Source organism: Calidris pugnax, unplaced genomic scaffold, assembly GCF_001431845.1.
Source record: "Calidris pugnax isolate Ruff unplaced genomic scaffold, ASM143184v1 scaffold44, whole genome shotgun sequence".
Taxonomy (NCBI): Eukaryota; Metazoa; Chordata; class Aves; order Charadriiformes; family Scolopacidae; genus Calidris; species Calidris pugnax.
The window spans coordinates 47767862-47794962 of NW_015094506.1; the positions used below are offsets into that span (position 1 = coordinate 47767862).

A 27101-nucleotide genomic window follows, 5' to 3' on the forward strand; every position below is an offset into this window, starting at 1 on the left:
TCACTGTCTGCCCTTAACAGCAACCCAACTTTGTATGGGTCTCCCCCATTACACCTGCCAAAGTAATCCTGTCTCAGGCATCAGTAATGAAATTACTTGCGTGACCTTCAGGTGCATGGCTTCATGCATTTTTTCTTTTGCAGGTAAAACCCAAGATTTTCATCTCCAGTCAAACTGAACAGCAAACTCTAGGATGAATTAGTCTGAAAACCTCTGGAATAACATACACTCTAATTCACACTTCTGTCCTAGTACACATGCAGTCTTTAGAGGGCAAGAATAGACATGTGCCTGTATATATTAAATTGCTGAGAGTGCAGCCCTACACATTTGTACAGCTGGTGAGTCAATGGCAGAATGACAAACTTCAGGAAACAGTATGCACATAAGCATGTAAATAGAGTTGCCCAAAGACTTGGCTCTATTACTTCACCAGTACTGTGTCACTGGTGATATGTTAGGGTGCCTACGGACTTGGCTCACTGTATATTTACTATTTCATATCTAATACCTTAATACACAATTAGGAAGGTGATGCATATTCACTGACTTCAAGGGAGTTCGTCTGGATTTGCACACATTAAATTACCATTAGAACAATGGAAGCATATGCACCTGCAAGAAACAAATTAAAAATGCACTGAATAGTATTTAGCATTACTTTGAACCCTACCTGGAGGAATCCCATCATAGAACAGCCCTTTACCACCCTGAGATTATCCATGGATTAATGAACTCCCTTGCTAAACTCTTCAGTATTAGTAATGTGAAGGTAAACACGATTTTGGAACTCTGTATGTATTCAAGAGACAGAAGAGACTGAATTATGAAAGAAGATCAAGAAAACATGATGAAACAAATAAACCAAAGCATGGCCAGAAAGGCCAAAAATGATCGTAAAGCAACATAACAACACTTCTGTGTGAGTTCTTTGTGCTCAGATGGGATGGGATTAGGATGGTGCACAAAAGTATAATTCACTGTTACAAAGAGTTACAAAATAGAAAACAAAGGCTCATAGTTAGAAAATAATTCTTCTTCCTGAAATAACAGCTCAGAAAAAAGTTTCTGTGCTTAGGACATTCATTACCGAACAAGAGAAAGCACTACAAAAATGTGCTGGAGCAAACACTTTTTCACTAAAATAAGGTGGATTAGAAGAGTTAAAGATTTCTAATATTTCTGAGTCTCAAGATTCCCACATATATAAGGCATGTCTTTTCGTTAAGACTGGATTTGAATATTGATTTGGTTTATTTATTAAGACAGAAGTCTCACAATGACATTTTGTGCCTAAGTATATGTGTACGCACATGGAGACAAGAGGATGGAGAAGTGTGTGCACATGTATTAGGAAAAGAGATATATTTACATATCTTTCTTACCTGAGGCAAAAATTATAAAGTATTCTGAATTCACAAGTATCTTGAGTAGATACCTATCCTGTTGCTTGAGGGAATGAGACATAAAAGCTCCAAGAAACAAGCAAAGTTAATGAAACTGAGCCAAATTCTCTTCTGGCATAATTTCATTAGAGGTAAATGCAGCTGCCCCCACATACATAGCTGAGAAGGCTACTTGAATGACGAAGACAGAAGAGGGAGTCAGCCTAAATATGTGGTTTCAAATTGTGTTTTTCACTGTCAGCACAAATTGTAATTGCAATATAGGGCAATTTCTATTAATTACGCACTTCAGAATTAGCTTCTAAGAATATGTTGCACTGCATTTCACTGTTTTTACATGGGTATATTCAGGATTGTTCTGATACGTGTATTGACTTCAAAGTACACCTTATATTGAAGAAATGCACTATTTTCACTCCAGCTCATTTTATCACTTTTTTTTTCCCTTTGCTTCTGTAAAAATAATTTACAAAACAACTAAATTAACTGTCTTCATCATTTTATAGTTGCTTTTGGTGCAGTAGTTTCCTTCAAGTCATAAAGTAAATTGTTCTTACGAAGACCCAAACAACATTTTAATTAACCTTATCAAAGTTTTAAAGGAGATATCCACCAGGGCCTAAAACCATTCCAGAACATAAGCACCTCTGTATGTCTGTATGCAGGATAGGGAGATCACTAGCATACAGAAATGACAGATTTATTCACCCATAATAGCAAGGGGTGTTATGGGTGAACATAAAACTTCCAAGCACAAGAGTATCTTATGGTGACATGTACAAAATTAACTCAGTTTTTGCATTTGTGAGCCAGTCTAAGGTCAGGCCAAAGTGTTAGCAGCCTTTCAAAATTAGATGTTTCCCTATAACCAGCCTTGCTGACACAACCCAAAAGTTAATCTCTGAGGCCTAATCTTTGTAGAAGTCAGTCAAAGAGAAGATTTTGGGGCCAGATGGCTAATGTCCCCCTTTGGTGGACTACAGCAATCATCTGATGGATGTGAGGAATGGAATGGCAGCTGGCCACAGCTCTGCTCTTTCATCATCCCGAAGGCTGCTCCTCACAGAGAGCAGACTTTCACTGTTTTACATAGCTACCAGTTACTACAAAATAAAGTTGCAATTATAAAATCAAGAAACTGCAGCTAGGACTAGGTGTATAGTGGCAGAGCTTATAGAGAGGAGGGAAAAGTACACTTCATTGATTATCCTACCTTACGCCTTGTACTTACAACAATTACTTAGGAAACACGGGCTGGAATTGGAACCTCTGCCTCTTTGCTTCCACATTAGGATGGAAAGTAAAACATTTTTTTCTCACTCTTTATTATATACAATGCAGAAAAGAAAGTAATCTCTGCTCAGTTCTTTGAATGTAAACTATGCAAACTTTTCTCTTCAGGCAATGACCTTTCATGTGGATTCCAGGCTGATGGAGGTACCTCCAGGCAGAGTTGAATAAGACAACTAAATACCAAGATTTGTGTCCTGTTCCTGTCCTCAAAAAAATTCCCCTAGCTACTCCAGGTAATGTTTAAAGAAGAATGATGATTTTTGGCAGCATTTGTTTATTTGACAGTGTTGCTTCAGCTCCTGGTCTGAGGTGTCTAACTCTCCCCATGGGCTCAGGAGCAAGCACAGACACCTAACGCAGGCTTTGAATCCCATCCAGAAGCCAGGCACAGAATGTTTTTGCCAGACTTTTCAGCACATTATCCCTTTTTTGTATTAGTCCTCACTTTGTAATATTGTTTGCGTGTTGTGACTATCTAGTACGTTGTGCATTCCAGCACATAACATATAGCAAGTAGCATCTTTCATTGGTAAATTGTCTGTTGAAGCTCATCCAATATAAATGAATTAAAAGTTTCCAGGTTAATGTTAGAGACCTTTGTACTTGATTGTGGCACTGCATGTCAGCCATTACAGAGTTTGCCAGTGGAGTGAAAACAACTTAAGTTCTCAAATCACAGCTCATGGGTTACCACCGGTATCTGTCACTCAACTGCAATGATCCATCCTTTATCCTAGAGCCAGCTAGCAATCCTGGGAAAGCCTGTAACTATGAGGGTGCTTGGGTGAGAAATTAATGTTGCTACAGAAAGCTAACCCAACCTATCCAGACATAAAATGCATGCATTTTTGTTGCTTTTAAACTGAGATACTACTGCATCTACCTAAGAATACTTTGAACAATACTCTTGGTCCAGTTCTTATTTCTTGCTCTAAGGTAAGTACTTCATAGGCATATTTGTGATTATTTAATGAGAGATATGTGTGCTTCCACTTGGTGCTTAAGTGCATTAAAAAAGCCATGGTATGTGGCGACCAGGGTTATATGGTATGTACACCTGACTGTGAAAAGTGACTGTATTCCTACCCAGTGGTTAAAGGCACAAAAGGACCATGGGGACCTTGCTCTAGCCTTTATTTTTGCGTTTAGTAACTCTTTATTTGTCAAATTACTATCTGTTACAGTTTGAACTTTCTTTAAGCTTTACTCTCCTAATGAAGTTTTATTTGCCTTTAGCTTGAAGCAAAAGAGCATTGTGTATTGGTGTGTAGGCAGTGTGATTGTGGTTTTGCAGAAAAGGAAGTCTTCTGAATGTTGGGGGCTAAAATCAATGGAAAATGGAAGCCAGCCTATTACTTTTCTTTTTCCAGCTGTCAAATTTTACTCTAATAAAGGAGATAGTATTTCTTTATAACCCCATTAGTTTTTCCTAAGTTAACTGACAATACCATTCACTGTTCTGTGAACGCAATCTCCATAATTTATGCTATTCTTCTGTGAGAAATACTGTGAACACTCGTGTGTAGAAAAAGGAACCTTTTAGCAATGTGTTCAGAGACCCAACATGTCTTCTACTTTATTTTACTTTTTAACTTGGACAGGGGGCTAGATACAGAAGGGAGCAAATGTGAATCAAATTGGAGGAGACAGTAAGTGTGAAGAATTGTGCAGGCAATGCACATTTTAGCCTGGCAAAATTGCATGCAATCTCCTAAGAAGCTTAGAAATAAATAACAATAGATTTTATATAAAGAGAAGGACATTAAGGAGATCAGCTCTATGAAATCCTTCTATAATTATACTATTTGAAAGGCAGCCAAACTGGGGATGGGGGAAGGGTGCAGAAAGCAGGAACTCCTTCTTCACATGAGATGATCTATGATTTCACATAGGATCTTCATCTATTAAAACTTGTATCTACACAGTGGATCATCAACTTTCTGACCCATGATTTTGTAACATGTTGCACTGTTTAAGATTCAGCAGGTCTAGCTATTAATGGGAGTCAATGTCAGAGTAGAAAGAAAACACTTTGCAGCTATAGAAATTCAAATTTATATTTGTAGATAATACAGTTACCCGCTCAGTATTTACATGGTCTGTATAATTCAGGTATTTACAAGTCTCAGAGTCACTAATAAATTTTGTTTTTCTCTTACATCTGTGAATAAAGAAGCAGCATGAGCACAAATGACCACACATGTACTAGCAGTATTAAAAGGTTTACATTTCTAGGAATCTCATGTTTCTTATGAAACTTTGTTGAGATTGTTTTAATTGAAGACACTCTGTAGCTCAGCGTTTTGTTCTTCTTTTAATTTTGAAAAATCTTTATTTGATTTTGACTCTGCTTAATCAAACTCAAACTGGTGAGGCTGACATTTGTGTTTTATTTTTTCCCTTCCTCTAAAGATTTGAGATGCTGGGAGAAACAGTCCTAGTCTCAGTTTGTTTCAGAAGAATTTTATTACTATTATCATAATGGAAAAAAGGCAGCTTTAATCAGTTAGGTATGAGACATATTTAATTGACTGCAGGAGAGACAGTAATGAATTATTACTTCCCATCCTCCCCCGTATTATTCCCACTGACGAGCACAGGCATTGGCACTGCTATGCTGAATAAGTGAGTGTTTTGCTTTTGATTTCACCTTCTCTTCTGAACTGTAGTGTAACATTCCCTCAATTAGGAAAATTCAATATTCTCAAATGTGAAAATATTAACTAACTGTATGAGACATCACAATTACAGAGAAGGTCTGTTTTTTTAACCTTTGTCTGAACTTGTAAATTACTGATTTCTTTTTGTGGTAATTGTTTGACATGCCTCTTTTCAGTTGCTGCTAGTTGTCATAAGATGGCAAAGTACACAAAAATCTTTCATTCTGCTTCCACCAGACAAACCTCAACAAAAAGCTTGGGTGCAGTCGTGTGGGGTAATGGCAAAAGAGAAAAGAAGGAAAAAACAAAACTGCAAACCAGCTCTGTCTCTATAAATAATACAAAGTGGCAATTACTGGCAAGGGCAGTGAAGAAGGGACAGCAGAAAACATATACCCTTTTCATCATTGCCAAGGGAGCAGCCAGGCCTGTGCTGAGATGTGGAATTGCCACTCTGTTAATGCATCCCCTCTTCCATGGGCTCTGAAACCTCTGAACTGGATAAATGCTTCATTCTGAAGTTGGGACGTAGGAAGAAATTGTGAAAAAAATGTAAAAACAGAGAAAATTACCCTAATCTTTTTTGTTTTCATTCTAACTTTCATTATAAAATCAAACACCCCCTTACAGTGAAAATAAATCATCGAACGCTGTCATGTATTCACTGTGTTCATAACTGCACCACCTTTTAGGGCGGAGAGTGATTAAATGTAGATTTCTAATTGAAATACTGAACCCACTGGAAAATATGATCATGAACCAAAGTTCAGTAACATCATTGGACTTCAGAAGGATTTATACTTTGTTTTGTTTTTTTTCCCCCCACAAAATGAAATTCCTTTTTAGTTGCTGTTTCTTTTTGTTTTGCCAAAACCAAGTGGAAACATGTAAAAGAAAGACAGACTGCTGCAATGCAAACTATACGCTGTGGATAAAGCCCTGCGGACCATTTTGAAATGAAAATGCATCTGTTCAAAGTGTATGGAGACACAGACATGAACACGGATATTTTTTTAAAGTTTTGTACCATAAGGTTTTGTAACACAAAGTTCTGTAACACAATCTTAATTTAATTTGTGTGTAACATCCATAAAATTGAACTCGGAACGAAAGCTGGAAGAAACAGCCTTTCCATGTCCTTAAGAGTTTCCTTTCCTTTTGACATTTTGGCTTGCTTCTTTCTCAGCGATCATTATATCTAGAATGCCCTTTTTATGCTGGAGGAGTAGATTTCAGTTGTTGCAACCCTGACTTAACAGTAAAAAAAAAAAAAAAAAAAAAAGCAAGAATCAGTCCTGCATTTTGGGTCATCTTTGCATGTCGCTATCCAGCCAAAAGCACACTGAGAGACTCATCCCTGGGCTAAATACTAGGGCAGAATTCCTGTTGGGTGGGATATACACACGGAAGCAAAAAGTCTTAATCCTGTAACACCATTTACATTAATTATGGTCTACAAGCAGAGCAGCACTAAATCTGTTATTCCCTTTACCTTGCTTTCAGCCTCTTTTGTCACGTGCTGGAGGAGACAAGTCAGAGAAGGTGTGGCAGCTGGGCAAACAGAGGCGGCATAGTTTGCTATGAACTGTGACCCCCAAATCCTAAGCAATATTTGTGGGAAAGAACAATTGCTTTATCCAAGAACAATCTTGTTGGCATTTTCTATCAATAAAGAAATCATCAAAGGATTTTTTTTCCTAACTTAATTTAGAGAGAAAACAGTTTTATTTGTTCTTCAAAAAAATATCTTCATCTCGTCTAGTCTTTTTTATCATTGGCATTTATTATACTAGATAACAGCTGCTGAGAGCCTTCAGTCACAGAGCTTTTGAAGGCTGATGGAAGCATCAAGTTAATATTTTCAATGGCTCTGGGATCTGAACCCATATCCTCAGGATTAAGGGAGATCAAATGAAAATGAATACCTCTTTACAGACAAAATCGACCTATCCTTTATGAAATAGAGAATGAATTTGGCTGCACAAAATAGAATACAAAGCAATGAATTGAGATCTTTTCTATTTTATTATTCATATACAAGCTATTTTGCTTCTATTTTGGTATTTCCAAAATGACACAATGCTTTGACTTCCCCCTGTGACGAAAATGAATGCCCAAAATGTAAATTAATAGGGAACTAGTAATGGATACACAGGTTTTTCCTTTTAAACTGCTTATATTAATTAATTATTAATATGGGCAGAAATCAAAAGGTTATAGAGAAACTTCTCTAAAAATGGCTGGCAGGTGAGTTCCTCATGTTATCCAGCCTCAAGAAATACTCAACAATTCCCATGAAATACAACACTCACAGTTGTTCATATTCTCCAGAAAAGACCCTCAATAGTTGACTCCAACCCCACTGAAGCCAACAAAATCCTCCTTTTTTCCCCCAGCTGGACACCAAAACAACTTTATAGTCATTAAGTACATCTACAGACAGTCTTGATTCTGATCTTACTCAATACTGAAGTGGCTGAATGATGAGCTATTGTAAAACAAGTGGAATAAGAATCTTTTCATATTATATGCAGAGATGAGTCTGGAGTGAGGTGAGCAGTTACAGAAGTGAGCAGCTCACCATCAGAACGGAAAAAATACTTTCCAAGACTAAAAATAAGCCAAAGAACAAATAAAGTTTCTGGAGCACCTGGCATACAAGGGGAGATGAAAGAACTGGGTTTATTCAGTTTTAAGAAGCAAAGGAAAAGGGAAAAACTTATTGCTTTTTCAAATATTCAAAATAATACAGTATCAATCACGTGACTGAAAAGAATAAGCTCAGAAGCATATATATTATTATTTTTTTGTATGCTGGTTGTGCATTCATGTATGTGTGTGTGTGTGAGTGCATATTTATCATTAAAGAGCAGCAAAATCAGCCACTGAGAAAGCAAATACCATAGCCTGGGGAAATTGAGGATGACATACATACTAAACAGGATGTGGCCAGGTAGTTTAAGACTTTTTATTCTGGACTTTGCCATTTTAATATCATTTTTGCAAATATTTTTTGCTATACATCTGCCACACATCAAATGACATAAAACTTGCCCAGAAGTAGACAAATATACCTCCACACAGTACGTACTGTAGAAGTCTCTTTATCTGTTGTATGTAACTTTATACACTTGTACAGATATAGACTTTGAAAATAAACTACAACCAGATGTCACAGTAACTAAAGATCTAATATCTGTTCTGAGAACAGACGTATACTGTGAAATTTGGCCAGAAATGTGACTTATTTAATTTATCTTAATTCTAATTTGGTATTAAATTAGTTCAATAGACTTTTAAAAAATAAATAAATAACTAAATTCGGCACCTGTAGATTTAGTTACATTCTGCACATTCCATCATAATGTGTAGTGATTTACTCATCATATTATGTATGAGCTCAGTTTAACAACAAGAAGGTAATCTCTTTTTCATAAACAAAAGAACAAAGGAGATTATACACAGAAAACACAGTTAGAATCATCTAATAGTGCTTTCATATTGTTTCATGTAATGCTGCATATCTAGGATTTCTGCCATTCCTTAGAAGAGGAATTTTTTATATTTTACTGTGCAGCTACAGACAGATCCATGTTTTTTCTCTTCCATACAATAGATTTCCAAGGAAATCTATTGTATTAAACTGTTAAGAAAACAATTTACACAGCACACAAGGTTCCAAACTTGGAAACCCACACTTTTAATGACAACAATTTGCAGTAGGCATTTTAAATAAAAAATCCAACAGTCATTAAGTACATCCACAGTCTTGATTCTGATCTTACTCAATACTGAAGTGGCTGAATGATGAGCTATTGTAAAACAAGTGTATAGTCATTAAGTACATCTACAGACAGTCTTGATTCTGATCTTACTCAATACTGAAGTGGCTGAATGATGAGCTATTGTAAAACAAGTGGAATAAGAATCTTTTCATATTATATGCAGAGATGAGTCTGGAGTGAGGTGAAGAGATGGTGTGCAGTTACAGAAGTGAGCAGAACGGAAAAAATACTTTCCAAGACTAAAAATAAGCCAAAGAACAAATAAAGTTTCTGGAGCACCTGGCATACAAGGGGAGATGAAAGAACTGGGTTTATTCAGTTTTAAGAAGCAAAGGAAAAGGGAAAAACTTATTGCTTTTTCAAATATTCAAAATAATACAGTATCAATCACGTGACTGAAAAGAATAAGCTCAGAAGCATATATATTATTATTTTTTTGTATGCTGGTTGTGCATTCATGTATGTGTGTGTGTGTGAGTGCATATTTATCATTAAAGAGCAGCAAAATCAGCCACTGAGAAAGCAAATACCATAGCCTGGGGAAATTGAGGATGACATACATACTAAACAGGATGTGGCCAGGTAGTTTAAGACTTTTTATTCTGGACTTTGCCATTTTAATATCATTTTTGCAAATATTTTTTGCTATACATCTGCCACACATCAAATGACATAAAACTTGCCCAGAAGTAGACAAATATACCTCCACACAGTACGTACTGTAGAAGTCTCTTTATCTGTTGTATGTAACTTTATACACTTGTACAGATATAAACTTTGAAAATAAACTACAACCAGATGTCACAGTAACTAAAGATCTAATATCTGTTCTGAGAACAGACGTATACTGAGAAATTTGGCCAGAAATGTGACTTATTTAATTTACCTTAATTCTAATTTGGTATTAAATTAGTTCAATAGACTTTTAAAAAATAAATAAATAACTAAATTCGGCACCTGTAGATTTAGTTACATTCTGCACATTCCATCATAATGTGTAGTGATTTACTCATCATATTATGTATGAGCTCAGTTTAACAACAAGAAGGTAATCTCTTTTTCATAAACAAAAGAACAAAGGAGATTATACACAGAAAACACAGTTAGAATCATCTAATAGTGCTTTCATATTGTTTCATGTAATGCTGCATATCTAGGATTTCTGCCATTCCTTAGAAGAGGAATTTTTTATATTTTACTGTGCAGCTACAGACAGATCCATGTTTTTTCTCTTCCATACAATAGATTTCCAAGGAAATCTATTGTATTAAACTGTTAAGAAAACAATTTACACAGCACACAAGGTTCCAAACTTGGAAACCCACACTTTTAATGACAACAATTTGCAGTAGGCATTTTAAATAAAAAATCCTGATGTTGAGTGTTTATAGCTTCCATTGTGGACACAGGCTGCCAGGTCATTTGGGTCACATTTCTGACCTTTTTGAGAAAAGCTAACTTACTTCTTCAGAACTGCCTTAGACAGATAAGCTGTGCTGGAAACACTGCCAAAATAGATACCAACGTCTTAATACTCACACCTGCTGATCACTGATAACATCACAGAACCACAAAGCATGCAGGTTGGAAAGGACTTCTGAAGGTTATGTCGGCCAAAATCCCGCTCAGAACAGGACTAGCTACTGAGGAGAGATGGGTTTGCACAAGGCCTCATCTAGCTGAGTTTTGAATACCTGGAGTGTCCACTGCCTCCCCATACAACCTGTTTCAACGTCTCACTATGCTCAGGGTAAAAAAAAAAAGAAAGAAAATAAGGCTGACCATCTAAAGAGAATTTCTTTTGCGAAAACTTGAGACTTTTCCCTTTTGTCCTGTCACTGTGCACTTTTGAGAAGAGCATGGTTCTGTCCTCTCTATACTCTCCCAGCCAGACAGCTGAAGACAGCCACGAGAAGCCCCTCTTCTCCAGGCTGAAGAAACTTATCTCCAGCCCCCGTAACAGCTTAGTGGCTTAGCAGCTCACTGGGCTGCTTCCATTTCGCCAGTACCCTTTATGCTGAAAAGGCCCAAAACTGGACACAGCAATCTCTTTCCCTGATCGCACCTCTCCACAAATCAAAACAAATAAATTGGCACAATTTCAGAAAACATTAACGTATAAATGACACAGTAGGTCAGAACCATGCTGAGCTCCTGGGTAGAAATTTTGCCTGGGTAGAAATCAATATTTTGCCTCCTATCTGATCCTAAAGAGAATATACACGTGTACTTTCTTCAACACGAGAAAAACTGGTATCAGATCTGAAGTCTCCTTCAAAGGAGCTGGAGATTTCCTCTAGAGCAGTTGTTCTGGGTGGTTGTTCTCATGCAACGTGAGCTGGGATGGAGTATGTTCTTCCCGACTACTTGTGCCTGTGAGCAATCTCCACAAGACCCTTTCACCTCTTGGCAACTGCTATGTCATCCCCTCTCTCTCCACAGAGAAATAGTTTCTTTCTTGAAAGGGCCTTTTAGAGAAAAGATGTCCCACAGTCTGCTACTTGTCTCTCACACATTTCCACATAGGATACATTCCTATCAACCAGAAATCAGTCTTGCTTTGAACAAAACTCATTTTCAGATGCTCAGCAAACAGGTTGGGGCTATCACAGACACAGAGCTGGAAAAATAAGCAAAAGGAACAGTAAACAGTGAGTGGCCACCTTGTTTATTCAGAGTGCTGTGGTTTATTGATGTTACACACAATCTCAAGTTTAGTTGATCTTAGATGTTAGATGTTTTCTCTCACATCCAACCTGAGCTGAAAGGGAGTTTTCTCCAGCTGGCTAGGGAGGCTTTCAACAGCCATAAGCAAGCCACAAAGCCCTCCTGATGCCATTGTCCCTTCATGTGTAGAAAGAGAATAACCTTATAGCAAAGGTCTTTCACAGTCACCACCCAGAGTGAAAAAAAACACCTCAGCTGCTTGCCTGTTGGACAAGTCCAGAAGAATTCTTTCACCTCTTTAAGGACAAGATAAGAGAGGAACTAAGTATACAAGAAGAATAGGCTGTCTCATTACCAACATTCGATGCCTGGCTCCGATACCAATATCAATACCAGGACCATGACAAAGACCAAAACAAAAATACCAATACCAATGCCAATTGAAACCCACTCAATATAAACACGAATATAATAAAAAAGGAGAGGAATCTCATCACTGTACAGCAGTGTTGGATGTATCTGGAGGGAAAGTTCTTTGGCAACGACGCCCTGAGAATCTGGAATGAAATGTATCTTTTTTTGAAATAGCAAATGGAAATTAAGTCATCATCTGTGGCAGATTCCTGTATCTGCAAACAAATCCAACTCAAGAAAGGTTGGTTTGTGCTTTTTTTTTTCTAAAAAACATTGAATTCTATTAGATCACAACCCCCCCCCGGACATATCTATGTAAATTACCACAGTAGGTAGGAAACCTGCCCCAATATTGATTCAGCTGGCACAACCTTGCCCTATAAAACCCTCTTCAGAGCTCCTGCATCAGGGTGGTCCGCTCCCTCCAGCTGCTGGGGAGATGCTGAATTCCTGTGCTTGCCCCTCTCCCCCAGTGCCTGCGTCTATTGAAGTGGACACAGCAGCAGCTTTAACTACTCTGGTCATATATATACACACAAATGCAGCAAGACCCATGTTCTTTCTCCTCTGTAAGCACCATGCTAGTGCTTCACAAACTCACTGCTGATCTTCAGGGTGCTGAGGCGGGAGCATGAACTCATCAGGTAAGGAAGCACATAGTATGCAAGCATAGGATGCAAGCAAAGATTCTCCCATGTCTCGAAGGAAAAGATGAGACCAGATAAAAACCTGTTGTTTGTTGGACCTGGGTAGTGAGCCAAACCATGGTGGCCAAGTCTGTAAGTCTCTCCGTGCTTCACTTTCTGAACACTATGCAGATAGTGGTATACCTGACCACATCTGAAAGTTTCAAATTATTTTTGCAATTTTGTGCTGTTTTGCCACTTCAGTAACAGACTTTTTCATCTCAGGAAATAGTAGAGAGGGAGTTTGAAGAATCATCCAATGAAATAAAAATCACTGAAATTCAATTCTTCTCCTACTCTACTTTTGAAAATTATGTTTGAGAAAGTCTTATGTTTGCAAGTATCCATAAGAGAAACAAGGTTTCCACTGGAGAAATGAATGGCTGGCACCTTTCTCATTTTAAAGGGACTTATCAAAGCTATAAAGAAGATAAGTTATTAAATCAGAGGTAATGGCTTTACAGGCATATTAATTTTCATATTTTATAGCCATGTATGCAGAGCTTTATTTCCCTAATGCAAACCACAATAAAACACCTTATGAGGGCTTTAAACTCTTTTGTCTTTGCTGTAGGTTTGACTGCTTTAGGGAAGAAAATAAAATTATGGTGCATTGTTTTCAACAGTGGCAGGAAGTGGGTTTTTAGCCGAATCAGCTTAAAAAATTCCAGCTGTGTTCACGTTGAAGCCATCGAAAAGTCTAAGCCCAGGATCAGCTCCCCATGCTAACTAAATCCTTTTCAGGCTTCAGAAAGTAAATTTTTGAAATAATGCCAAGCCTCTTCTTGAAAAAAAAAAATCTTAATTGGTTGATATTAAAAAAAACCAGAAAGTGCCATTCTGAAGATATAAGTGCTCACATTTTTGTAGGCTAATTTGATATTGTGCCTTATAAGAGCACTCAACATATTAACACAGAGACTACCTCAGAAAACTGCAACGACAGGCATGTAGGCTGCTTATTTCAGACAAGGAGGAATTTCTAAGAACTGTAGAAACTAAATGTGTTACAAACTATCCTGTGCCATTGAAATGCACCAAAAAGGCCAAAGAAGTGTGTGAGAGTGTTTGCCCCAAGGAAAACCTGTTGGCTGTCGCTCAGTAGAGGGTAAGGAAACTCCACTCTCATCTTTAGCAGTTGTTTTCAAGGAATTTAGTTTCATACCTAGTAATATCTCGGGGATCAAAAAGCAGAAAACGCAGGTGTACATATTGCTGTATGTATGTTACAGTGTTTTGAATACACACACCTTTTTGCATTAAAAATAATTTACTGCAGGATTATGAATACATCTATCCAACTGTCTTCCCCTCTTTTTCCTGTTATACCATTCATTTTTGCCTGCATGTATACCATGATATTTATCTTCTCCTTCTGCTGTTCAAAACTTTGCATTCTTGGTCTGTTACATGAGAAGGAAGGAAAACGAACCTTGTCATTCCCAGCCATTGAACTGAATGAGCAATCAGACACTTGTCTCACATATTTCCCTTATCCCTGTAAATCTAACTCTCCAGCTCCTTTAAGCTGGGGGACTGAAAGATATAGCCTGATTTATACAGATGTTAAAAGCAGCCAAATATTTGCTAATTTAATTGATTCTGAGCTGACAGATATTGATTTATTCTGCATAACTTGAACCTTTTAAAAGCAAATGTATTTTTCATTAAGAATGGGAAATAGTATTAAGCAAAAGAAAAAAATTCTAAGAAACTACAACAAATGATCAGAAAGACAGGTGACTGAGGAAGCCTATTACTCTCATGGAAGAATTTACAAGATTGCTTTTTTTCACTTGACTTTGCAAAGCAGAACAGGAACTATGAAATTGTGAAGGAAATACTAAAAGGAGAGGATAGTTGAGACAACAGATAGTTGAAAGTGAATTTTAACACGTCACATATTTACTGCATAAGTCTAAAGCAAAGTCCTGTTTCTTCATTTCAGAATGCCAGTCTGACCCTCTTAATGGCTGAAGGTGTTGCCTTTAATTCAAGAATTTGGCTTCAGCTTAATTTTGTTGGTTTAGGTTTGGTTGGTTTTTTTTTTAAATAGACTTAACTGCCAAGACACTTTTTTTTTTCATTAAGCAACTTGGCAATCTAGGGTGATTGCGATGTCTCCTCATCCACATTCTAAAAGATAATTTTGGTGAGGCAATCACTTATCCCAGAGCAGTAAGATTAAGCAGAACAGTTCAAAAGTCTGGGTACTCATTCCAAACTATTTCTAAATGTTGCATTCCACAAAATCATATCTGCATTTGAAATTTGTACTAGAAGTAAAAACTTCTCATAAAAATAAAGTGTGTTTTATATGAAGAATTTACTTACAGCCCCCAAATACAAATAAAAATAAAAATTAAAAATCCAAACCCATTCTTCCTTCCCTAGGATTACCTATGGCATTTAAAATGTCCTATCACACATCTGGAGTGGTGGCCAAATTAAGAATCGGACAAATTAAGAATTAAGAGCTCAATCCTGAAAGGTTTCCATAGACCAAACTCTAAGCTTATGGTGATTTGACGGCTATCACACACCAGATCTGAAATTCACTTTCTCTCCCTAACAACACACGGGGTTCCTAATAGATCCTGCATTTCTTGGCACTCCCTGATTGAACTCACTAGAGTTGTGTGCTGGTGAAATGCTGTTCCAGATATTTTTCTATCAAGATGGTTTGATGCAGGGTTCCAGAAAAAAAGTTTTTTCAGATCATGATGAAATACTGGGCTACAGTTTCTTGTAGAGAAGATGTAAGATGGTAGCAAGACGTTTTTTCAAAATGTTGTCTTCTGTTTCCATCACTGTCTTGGAATATCAAATAATTATTTTAAGATCATTAATTAAAATATTTATACTATGTTTCTGAAAATAATCTAGGTATAATCTGGGGTATTAAGTGTGGTAATCAAGGAACCTTTGTGGTATTCACTTTTGCATAAACGATTTGCTGGGTGAGAGTGGCAGTTGGGAATATAGAATCATAGAATGGTTAGAGCTGGAAGGGACCCTGAAGACCATCTAGTTCCAATCCCTTGCCATGGGGTTGGACCTTCCACTAGACCAGGTTGCTCAAAGTCCCATCCAACCTGGTCTTAACACCTCCAGGGATGGGGCATCCATAGCTGCTCTGAGCAACCTGTTCCAGTGTCAGAATGGTGACACACCCTCACAATAAAGAATATCCTCCTAATATCTAATCTAAATCTACCATCTTTCAGTTTAAAACCCCAAATACTAGCTGCTGTCAACCTCATCCACACAAGAAGCAAGAGACTTTTCCTGAAGGAGAGACAGTTAGACTTATATTCACAAGGATAAGAAGGAAAATTAAATTATCTGAAAGGCATGATAGTTCCAGTTCCAGAGTAGTTTCATGGGAGAGGCAAAGCTATCACTTCCTTATCGTCTTTCCACTGTGATACTGAAGTCACTAAAGACACTGAAGTCTTAGCTTCAGTAAACCAGGAAGAAGCAGAAATGGTGGATGAAGTAATGATGCCAAATCAATTGTACCAAGCTTGCATTGAGTAAGGATGGAGGAATGAAGGGAAGGGAGGAAGGATAGATGCTGTAAACCCTCTATTCATCACCGTCATTCACTCCATTACTGGAAATATGCATTTATCTTGATTTGCACACTTCACAGTAAGACAGAAGATCCAACATCACACCAATTCACGCAGGTAATGGAGAATTTTTCACTCCTCAGTGGCATCCCTGAGACCCCAACTCTGTAATCGGACGAATGGGGGAAAACACACAGCCTCCTTTTAACTCGGTGTCTGCTCCAGCCATTGCCATCTGAATGTAAGATGAGATGAGAAGGCACACTGTGAATCAGCAAACTGTGTCCCTACGACAAAGGCCTTTCCTTGAGAGAGAGCCTACTCTTTCTATTAAGGAGTGTTATTGAGAACACTGAAAAGTCAGCACCAGAAAGAACAAAATACATATGTTGAAGAAAAAGACGGTTCAAATGACAGGATAAGGTCTCGATCTACCTATTTATTCATGGCAGGATCTCAGTCAACGCACTTCAATAAAATGAGTAATTATTGTGAGTCACGTCACTAATTACATCTGATACACAAAAAGGCTTGTGCAGCACCACATATCAAAGTGCACTGTGAACTCATCCAGTATGGAAATGGCTCACAGAGGAGCTCTTGTTACTGGTACTTGAACAGTCCTGAAAAAGATAGGGTTTTAGACATGTCTGTGACATTTCTCTCTCATTGCATTTTTTTTAAACATAAAAGAAGATGTGTTGTACAATAATGACAATATAACTGCCTATGTAGGGACTTCAGCATTTGCCTTGGACAGGCAACACAAGGAAGAATTGTGATGAGAGAGCAGTGGAATTAGCCAAAATAAGCTGCTTTCTTCTATGACAAGTAGACAGAGCTAAGATGTGTCAAATCTGTCAAAATGTTCTAAGATAAATCTTGATTTTTCCAGAACAAAATAAAGAAAAAAAAAAAGAAAAAAAGAAAGAGATGGTTCAGATACAGGTCAAATTAACTGAGATGGGGAACAGAAAGAGATTAAAGTAATCTCTCAGATAACAGATCTACTTTTTGTTGTGCAAGAAACACTCGAGTCTTCTCAAACTTTGTAACATTTGGATCAGTTCTTCATCCCAGAGTATGATTAAAATTATAAGCTTTTCTCCTGGCTTTGGGGCCTGATAATTAACTACCTTGAAGACCACATACTTATTTGTTCTTCTTGACACGGTACCTCTTGTAGTAACTTCAGAGAACAAAGAACTGGACCAAACATTGCCTGTGACTTCAGCTTTATTGCATGGTTGTTTTCATAACTAAAGTCACAGCACATGGCATAATCTAACTTTAAAACAGAAACAATACATTAAATTCTCTCTCCTGTATACTCACATCAACAATAATGACAGTGAAGCCAAGTCAGTGACGCTGCCACTGAACAAGAGCAAGTATGAAAATAAGCACATTCAGTGTCATTTGGCATTTGGGACCTCTACCCATGGAACTCTAGAAAGAATACTGAGGTTTTTTTTACATAATGCTTCCTTTAATATCTGTTTGAATTTATTATTTTTTTTTTACATTTAACTCATAGTCTATTCAAGTAATTCAACTTCTATATAAAAAAAGGTTTTTTGCATTACATCTCTGTTTACTTTAACAGAGAGAAAAGAAAAAAAGACAAAGCAAGAAAAATATTCCATATGCAGAGAAGATAAAAATCTAAAAATGACCCCCCAAACCTTCAATTTTTAAATTAGCTATTTGTCTTTAAGAACAACCGAAGTTGTAAATTTGACCAAATGTAAAAATACCAGCTTCACTACTACAGATAAGAAAGAATTTTATTTTTAGTTCACAGTATTCAAAAGTTTTTAGATCTCTAGTGCAAGACAATTGAAGGGGAAGAATTATCACATGGTTGGTGTTCAACACTTTATAAAGAAGTGTTATTTAAGATCCATGAAGTTGTGAAAGCCACAAATAAGCAACTTCTGAGTAAATCTGACCCATAATTTGCTGAATATTATGCAACTATATAAACACAGAAGAGAATTCTGTATGGATTTGCATATAAAAAAATAAAACTATGGTTTTCTTTTCTTTCTTTCTTTTTCATTTTATTTTTTTTTCCAAATGCTTTACCTCTACTTCATTTTGCAAGTAGCTTTCATTCCTTGGACACCACCACAGATCCAATCAACTATTTGAGCATAAACCGTTGCCTACTAGACTGTCATCAACACAAAGTCCCCCAAATAATAAATGAACTTTTTATTAACTGTGGTAACATTAACATTACAATGAGGGATTGTTTAAAAACAAGTTGTACTGCTGTTGCTCAAGAGCTCAAAGAAAATGGTTCTCAGTTCCTTTATTTTTCCTTGAGGGTAACCACAGGGGTTGCATTAAATCTTTTAAAATATGTTGACAGTTGAATAAGTGCTGCTGTTGCTCTGGTGACATTTTATGCTTTTTAATTGTCATTAATGAAGCTGACTGATACTTTCTTAAAAGTGCTTTACGTGTTCTAGTAATTTTATGACAAAAAGAGGAACAAAACCGTCTGCAAATTAGCCTTGATCCACTTCTCATATGGAATTTTCACTGGAGACAATGGGAGAATCTGCATGGGAAATATCTGCTTGACCAGACATTTTAGGTAGGAATGCATGAATTGTTCCCAGTAAATTGTGAAATTATCACTTGGTTGTGTATCTCTACATAAATTCAAAGCTCAAATAAGACCTGTTTGAGTGTAATTTCAAAAATAAGCACTAGAAGTGCTTTGACTGGTTCAGAATCCAATGTTAAAATGGTATGGCCCAACATTTTAGGGTCGCAATAAAACCCAAAATGTAAATGTGGGTTGGAACGAAATGAAAGTCTGACACTATCCTGGAGTATAACAACTCCTTTCTTATTTTGATAATACTCCCACTGATTTGAGAAAGGTTTTGCCCCTGTAAATACTGAAGGATACAGCTCCCAATTATCTGTTCAGGAACGTGCAGTAACAAGGAGGAATGCATGCAGCTTGAGAAACAGCAGGCACTATACTTGATAGTTCATAAACAGATAAGGTAAGTCTTTTGCTATGGGGAGAAAATAAACTATGGTGCTCTAAATTATGATGAGTGATTTAAGCAGATTAAAGAAGATCTGTTCCGGGGACAAGGAGCCAAAAGAGGTAAGAGGAGGGGGGATGGTATACTAATACCACAGGGAGACGCGTCAAGTCCTTTGCTTCCCCCACTCCACATTCCCTCCCTCTTGCATGCTCCATGGTAACACAGCAGATGATTCCCCATCACTACTGCAGCTACTGCACCACAGGCTCCACATCTTTGTAATCTCAGAATCAGAAAAAGCTGGAGCCATCTTTCTTTCTTAACTGCAGCGGCTCTTCAAGTGCAGGTGTTGTACAAATATTGGTTAGTCCAAGCCATCACTGTTGAACAGGACAATTAGATTATGACAAATCATTCCCAGCAAACTAAGAACCCCTTTGCTTGACTCTCCATAGGTCTAGTGCCACGGGTAACCTGTGCAAAGCATGCAGTTCAGCTCCAGCCTGGCCTTTTCTTTCATCCAAGTAAATGTCTATACAAGGTACAAAGCAATAGAAATCAGGCCTCAGGGTTCTGTACGCACTGCAATTTTCAAGACACTCAGGGTGCAGACAGCAGTAAGTTCCACACTCATGTCAGACGCACATTTAACAATCTCAGCTAAGTCATGAACTACATTTTAATTAGACAAGGGGCCAGGCTTTTGATTTCAAAAATAGAAATTAGGGTTGCAGTCCTTCATCCATTGAAGTTAATTGCAAAATCCCTATTATCAGGCTCTTGAGGTATTACCCAGGCTTACTTTTTAATTACATTTGATTCTTAATGAAGTAGATGGCAAAGAGAAAAGCAGCCCGTGATTCAAACGATTCACATTTTTATCTTTCCTGATGAACAACAGAATAGGTCAAGATACTTGCTGGATTTTCCCATGAGAAATGCTGCGATGTGAATAAGCTCAATTGACTTGGTCCTGAAGGAGCAGGTTAGCTTTGAAAAGCATCACTCATTTTCTCCTCCTGTATACATTCTACCCCCAGAACTTATGCAATGTAATTATAGACACCAAGCCAAATCCAATTCAGAACTTGAAAAATATCATGTAAGTATCCTAAGCTTGAATGACTTGTATTTATTGTGTAATGTCATTTAAAACATAAGGAGTCCTAATTATAGTTTTATTTTCAAATGATGCACTTCAAAAGAGTGACAATTCTCCATAAAAACTGACAACTTCTCAGGGCACCGAGACAGCCAATAACTTGATATTCCTACATTATTTAAAAACAATAAGCTATGAATTAACTTATGCAGAAAGAATACATTATCACACTTGGCAAGAGGACAATAAAAGTTTCACCTTTTTCTCTTATATCAGTATCCATGTAAATCGATTAAGATTTCTAGAACAGACATTCATACTACATGTGAGGCAATTACCTTGTTATACACAACAACCTGCAAACTCTTTTCACATAATGAAAGCTGTTTCTTACCATCTGGAAATTGGGCTTAAAAATAAAGTTACTGGGTTTATATTGTATGAAAGGCTCAGCCCTTTATTTCAGACATTACTTGTCATATTATAAAATGCATAATTACTTTCTTTTTTTTGACTTGAAAGATCCATTAAAAATCAAAGACTGTAAAATGCAACATTTTTTTTTAAAAGGTTGCATGTTGAGATAAGTATTGGAGAAAGTAAAGTGCCCATTTTTAGAGAATCAGATAGTATTGCAAAGCTCTGGTAACACTTACTTTCCCCTAACTTTCACTGAGGATAGACAGTCTCAGTTTTACCCATTCAAAGCATCACTTTGAAAATCAAGGAGAGGACACAAGACATGTGACTACTGTACATGACATTGCAGAAGTGAGATGCGACTGAGGCAGCCCAGCAGGGTTACAGTCAGGGACTGGAGAGCTGGGGCTGCATCCCCTGGGCTGGCACAGTGTGGCAGAGCTCTTGGGGCCCGAGAATCTCACCAGAGGAAGGGATCACTGTGACATAAATCTGTCATAACCCCTTTTAAAGGAAGGAGGGACAACCTCCTTTCAGACAGGTATGGAGAAACTAAGGTTTTGATTCACCCAGCCATTATTTTTTTTCTAAATCCGTAGGTTTGGGTGTTTGCTTGGTTCTGTGTTTCAGACTTGCAGGATACCTGTGATGAGCCAAAGAACAAAACACAAATGTCTTGAGCCCAGGACAAAAGCATTTGCTCCTCATTATAATCCTTTCCCATTCACAAGGCTGAATACTGCAATACCTGAGTGCTTCCTACTTCAATGGTCATACCAGAGGTCAGGGAAAGCCTAGATTACTTTCAAGGCCACCATGGACACTTTGTGGAAATCTGAATCAGCCTGTTTTGCATTACAAACCTGCAAGTGTAACAGACAATCACAGCCAAACTTCCTTATGTGTTGACTTGTGTAGATTCAGTACCATCTACATCAAGTCAGTGTTACTTAAGCAAGGAAAAGAAATTCCCAATTCTTCATTTGGCAGCTCCCTCTTGGAATGCCATTTCTACCACTGCTTTTACTGGAACCATGCCAATTTATACCTCTTAAGTATCACGCTCGTAAATTTAGGGCCTTATACTCCACAATATACAGTATCTGATAATTGTTCAGTCTGCCGTTTGATATTTGTTGAAGGTCTAACTTGGCATGTCTCCTGGATGTCTCTCAGACTCAAGAGTACGTAGTTATGATCATGGCTGCAAATAGCAGTTTGAGATACTGAATAGCTATTATTATCTTTAAAATGATTTTTTAAAGACTATTCAGAGCACACAGAATACTCCCATGGCAGGACATGGCAGCTGCAGGGCGGCCCTGCACTTGCAAACCACATAAACCATCCTAAAGCCAACAGTATCTGTGCAGGGAGTAGCAAGCCCTTAAAGACAATCAGAGAAAAGGCAGAGAACTGAAGAAAACTGAAGTCCCTATATAGAGAGATCAAGAATTTCCACTCAAATTTAACAGAACCAGTAAGCCCACAGTATATATTCTAAAGTGGTGGCTAAAATCCATTTTTAAGACAGGGATTAATACTAGAAGAATAAGCTACCTTACTGGGGTAATTGCAGGAATAAAGTCCTGCTCACCATTGCAGAAGTAAAAGCACCTTTCTTTGAAAATAATAATTTTGATTGCTTGTTTACAATATGCAGACATCAGTGATTGCTACATGCTCTGTACAGCCGACAAAGTGCACAAGGAAAGATCTTTTGTCAAAGGGCTCCATGCCTCGCTAACTATCTTGGTCAACCTTAAGACAGCCCCATTTTCAGAGTATAAAGTGTCTCAGTTGGGCATTGAATGAAAGCAAATCAAATCATTAACAACTTCTGCTACATGCCATGTGTTATCACCTTTCCTAAACAAAATTAACAATAAGAAACAAAGTCTTTAATTGTTAGTAAACCACAATAACTCTCAAAATAAATAGAAGGCATTATTCATTAGGTACCTATAACTATAGTAGCAATGAACTTCACGTAAAAATCAAATTTAGGCTGACAGGTATCTCAACAACACAAAACAAAAATAATAATTGTGGATGCAAGTCAAAAAGCCAATTTCCACTCAGTTACTGAGTTTAAATGGAAGAAGAAAATGTTCAATCATAACATTTGCTTAAGAATGTTTATCTTCTTTCTTACCATTGAATGTTAAAAACACTCTTGCTTGAGGCTGGGAAGATCCTTTTACACTGCTAAAGTAAATAAATATCCCAATCAACACGTGCAGTGCAAGAAATGCCATCTCTTCAGATTTGCAATGTAATATCCAAGAAACGAAACCTAAAAGACAGAGATATCACATTACTGTTATTACACAATTTTGTGGAACACAAACAACACTACCAAGAGACCTGTGTTAGAAAGCTCTTCCAGCAGAAGCCATAATATATGATAATGTGAACGAGGTACAGCACTTCTGTTTTTCCTTTGTATATCTGAAAATGGTTTTCTCCAGCAGTCTTCTGTGCTGGCACAAAAGGAGCTCTCTACCTGTTAGGATGAACCCACACAGAGCCTCATTTTGGGCTAAGGCAGACTACAGCATTAGGCTCAGTTTATTTAAATAAATCTTTATTTACTGTGCTTATTTAAATAAGGACAATCCCACCTGCTGGAAAAATAATTATACTAAATGTCACGGCAGAGCAAAGCAAGGACAGGAGATAAAGTTTCACAAATAAAAAGCTGGCTGATATTTTTAGATGTGTCTCCTTACTTTACATCATATTTGATCTCTCCCATATTTGAGGAGGGGGGTTGGGGCAAGCAGGGGTGGGTTGTTTGGTTGGTTTTCTGGTTTTGTTTGTTTGTTTGGGGTTTTTTGTTTGTTTGTTCTTTTAACACATTTGAAGTCAAAGGTGCCTCAAAATGAGCTTTAAGTTTTAGTAAGTTGAGTGCTCTAATAGCCCTCTACATCTTCTTTTCAGATGAAATCCTGACTATGTATGTCACTGATTTCAAAACCATTGAAACCAAAAGTATTTCAACATGCTTGAAAGTATTAGTCAACATTTGCTTTTTGGGCTAGCCCCTTTCGTCATACTTCCCTGCTCTCCCAGACTTCTACAGAACAGTAAGAATCCCCAGTGTTGGACAGTGCATTACACTTGATACTTCTGCTATCCCACCAGCATATCTGCTGGATCTACATTCAGTTTAGCTGCTGAGAAGACTGAGCTCCTCAGAGAATCAGAAAAGACCCCAAAACAAATCTGCATCTTTTCTTAGCTCAGGAAGAGCTTGAGCCCACTGAGTCAGTGGCACTATCCTATCAATTCTGATGGTCTTTGGACCAGACCCACAAAACCCAGCAGATATTAGAAGCTGAATATTGCATATCTACAATGCTCCTAAACCGCATCTCTTCAAAAATTGTGAAGTCCAAATTTCATTTCACCTATGATACCAACTTTGTTCTTCAGCTCAGCTGTAAGAGTTCAGCTTACTGTAAAACACACCCTCATTTTGACTCATTCTTCTTCCCTGCTTATATATATATATTTTTTTTTTCTTTTTGGTATCAGCAGCCCTTCTGTTAGACACCACTTTTCAGTTACTCAGGTGATACATTTGATTCTATGGTAACTGGAAACACTTCGAAGGATACAACCCCTCCAGCCAGAAGACAGCATTAAAGGCTACGCATTTATTTCATGAAGAGTTTTCTTGCCTGTGCAATCATCTTACACTTCTTTACCTCAGCTCTGCTCCAGCACTACAGTCCCTCCAGTGGAAGCCCATATTTCTACATGCTTGTTCAGTCAGTCCCTCTGAGATTCACACCTGTCCTAAAAGAACCAGCTGTAACCACCACAGCATGGCAGGAACCAGCTGTCAGACAGGGATGACTTTAGGTCAACACCAATTTGGGCTGGATCCACACCAGTGACTTAGCAGTAAAAGCCCCCTATCTCATTACTACCTCTGTCATTCCCTATTCACTCACTGTAAATCGTTTTGAAAGGCTTCTCTTTGCATGAGAACTTCATATTAAGTTGGGGGTGGGATGGAGAGGGCACGAGTGAGTGCACAGCTCTGTAGCCCACCCTCAAAACTCTCCTTCACAATTTCCTCTGGAGTACTGAGAAATGCATGAAGATCAAGTGATGCTACAACTCTGCTAATTGACAAAAGCACCAGTGTCAGAAATTTGCCAGCTACAGATCTGGTCTACAAGAGAAACACACCCATTCTGGCCCAACTCCAAATTATCTCTAAAGGTCTGTTAACTAATAAAATGATAGTTGCAGAGTTTTTGCCAAGAATAATTTTTAAACATGCTGCACAAAATCTAGTATTAATTCTGCTTTGTGGGCTTTAAATTTAAACCCTTGTGACTAGCCCATGGGATATCCTTTACATTATCCCTCTTAGAAGAGAGAGGTGCCATTAAATCCTGATAAAATTTCTTTGTCAGGCCAAACCAAATAGCCAATCATACTGAACATGTGATTTAACAGATGCAATGGGATTAGTTTTTTACAGTAGTAGCACTATGCTTTCTTTTCAATAAAAAGTCAAAGAGGAACAAGTGTGTGGCTTTCTCTCCTCCTTTAAATGATATTGTAGGAAATAATAATAAAAAAAATCCTTTCAGCATTCTTTCCCTCCCACTCTCATGCCTCCTGCCAATTCTAGTGCAATCAGTTACAGGAGTGAAACATTGCTACATTTCATTGCTCAAATTGCAGATCTTCACCGTTAACACAGAAGTGACAGGCAAATACAAGATTCAAGTTCTGAGCTGCATGGTTCCTACCCAGCTGTTAGACACATAAATAATAAATGCATATAAGTGCCAAAAAGGTACCTCAGGGCGTCTGACATGTGAGTTACCTAATGGAAACAGGTTTAATTTCAGAAATTTACATACCTGGTAACTGAATACAAACTCATTGCAGGTTTGAATCCCAGTTCGGGCTTATATCCCAGTTCTGAATTTATCTCAGTAAGTCATGATACTATATTCAGCATGTCCTGCGCACATGATCTCTGCTGACAACCCACAGACCTAAAACCTTGCAAGTACTTTTAAAGAATCTTTTATGACAGACAAAAAGCAACTTCTAGTTACATTTCTGCTCGTATACCCTGTTCTAACTGTAAACAAACTGGCAAACCACTACTAAAACGAAGGGGTGAAGTTTTCCTGCCACAGAGGTCACTTTCAGCGTGCTGTATTGCTTTCCAAAAGTATTATACAGCCTTGCTATAAAGTGCTGTGCAGGTGTCATCTGCGACAGGCAGAGTCTTACCCTCAAATCCTGTAAGGAAAATCACTCAGCAAAAGACAGGAAAGAAAGAAAGGGAAAAAGAAAACCCCGCCAAACACAGACTATGCTAATCTGGAAAATACTGCTTTAACTATCTGTGAACAGTAGGAAAATTCAACCATCAAAACACATTTCACATCTATTACAGCAAAGAAAGAGAACTTTCAATTATGCTTACCCAGCTAGTGGAGGAACCAGTAATACAGATTTCTATCTGGTTTCTATCAGTTTATGGACTCCACGCCTTTTACCAGGACATTTTAATTCCGAACCTGGCTCATTGTGGGGAGGGGGAAAAAAAAAAAAAAAAAAAAAAAAAGGAAAGAAAAAAAAAAGGAAAAAGTCTCTCTTCCCGCTGGTTGCAAAGGTACTCCCGGCTCCTTTGTAAAACAATCCTTACAGCTGGACTCCTAAAGCACCAGGAGCTCAATGAAGCACCTAAGGGTGAATGGGCAGCGGCCGGGCGGGGAGGGTGAGGGCTCCGGTTTCCAGTGACGGGCGCTGCCCTGCCCTCGCCGCCGCCGCGCTAGCGAGGCGAGGCACCGCGGCCCCCGGTGCATCATTAGCTGAGCAAATAGGGGCTGGAGCTCATAAATAACGGCGAGGCCACACCCCGCCGAGCGCGGCGGCGGCCGCCCGGCCCGCCCCGGGCAGCGCGGGAACGGCGGCTCCGCTCGGCAGCGCGGAAGGACCGCGGGAGCGCCGGGAGCAGCCCGCCCGGTCGGGGCTTCGCTGCGCGGGGGGGGGTTGAGGGGGTTTACAACGCGATCAAAGGCTTTTTAGGGGAACA

At 38.1% G+C, this 27101-nt stretch overlaps 1 protein-coding gene across 1 annotated transcript in view; it reads right to left on the reverse strand.

Annotated features, from left to right (window-relative positions):
• The window catches only part of SEMA3C (sema domain, immunoglobulin domain (Ig), short basic domain, secreted, (semaphorin) 3C), a 128514-nt gene extending 101654 nt beyond the window's left edge, over positions 1 to 26860 (reverse strand). The window contains exons 1-2 of the mRNA XM_014963977.1: positions 26490 to 26860; positions 23178 to 23318 (exon numbers count right to left, since the gene is read on the reverse strand). Coding sequence (XP_014819463.1) covers positions 23178 to 23280 — 103 coding nt within the window. The 5' untranslated portion in view covers positions 23281 to 23318; positions 26490 to 26860. The remainder of the gene's footprint in view (positions 1 to 23177; positions 23319 to 26489) is intronic.
• Between the last annotated feature and the right edge of the window lie 241 nt (positions 26861 to 27101).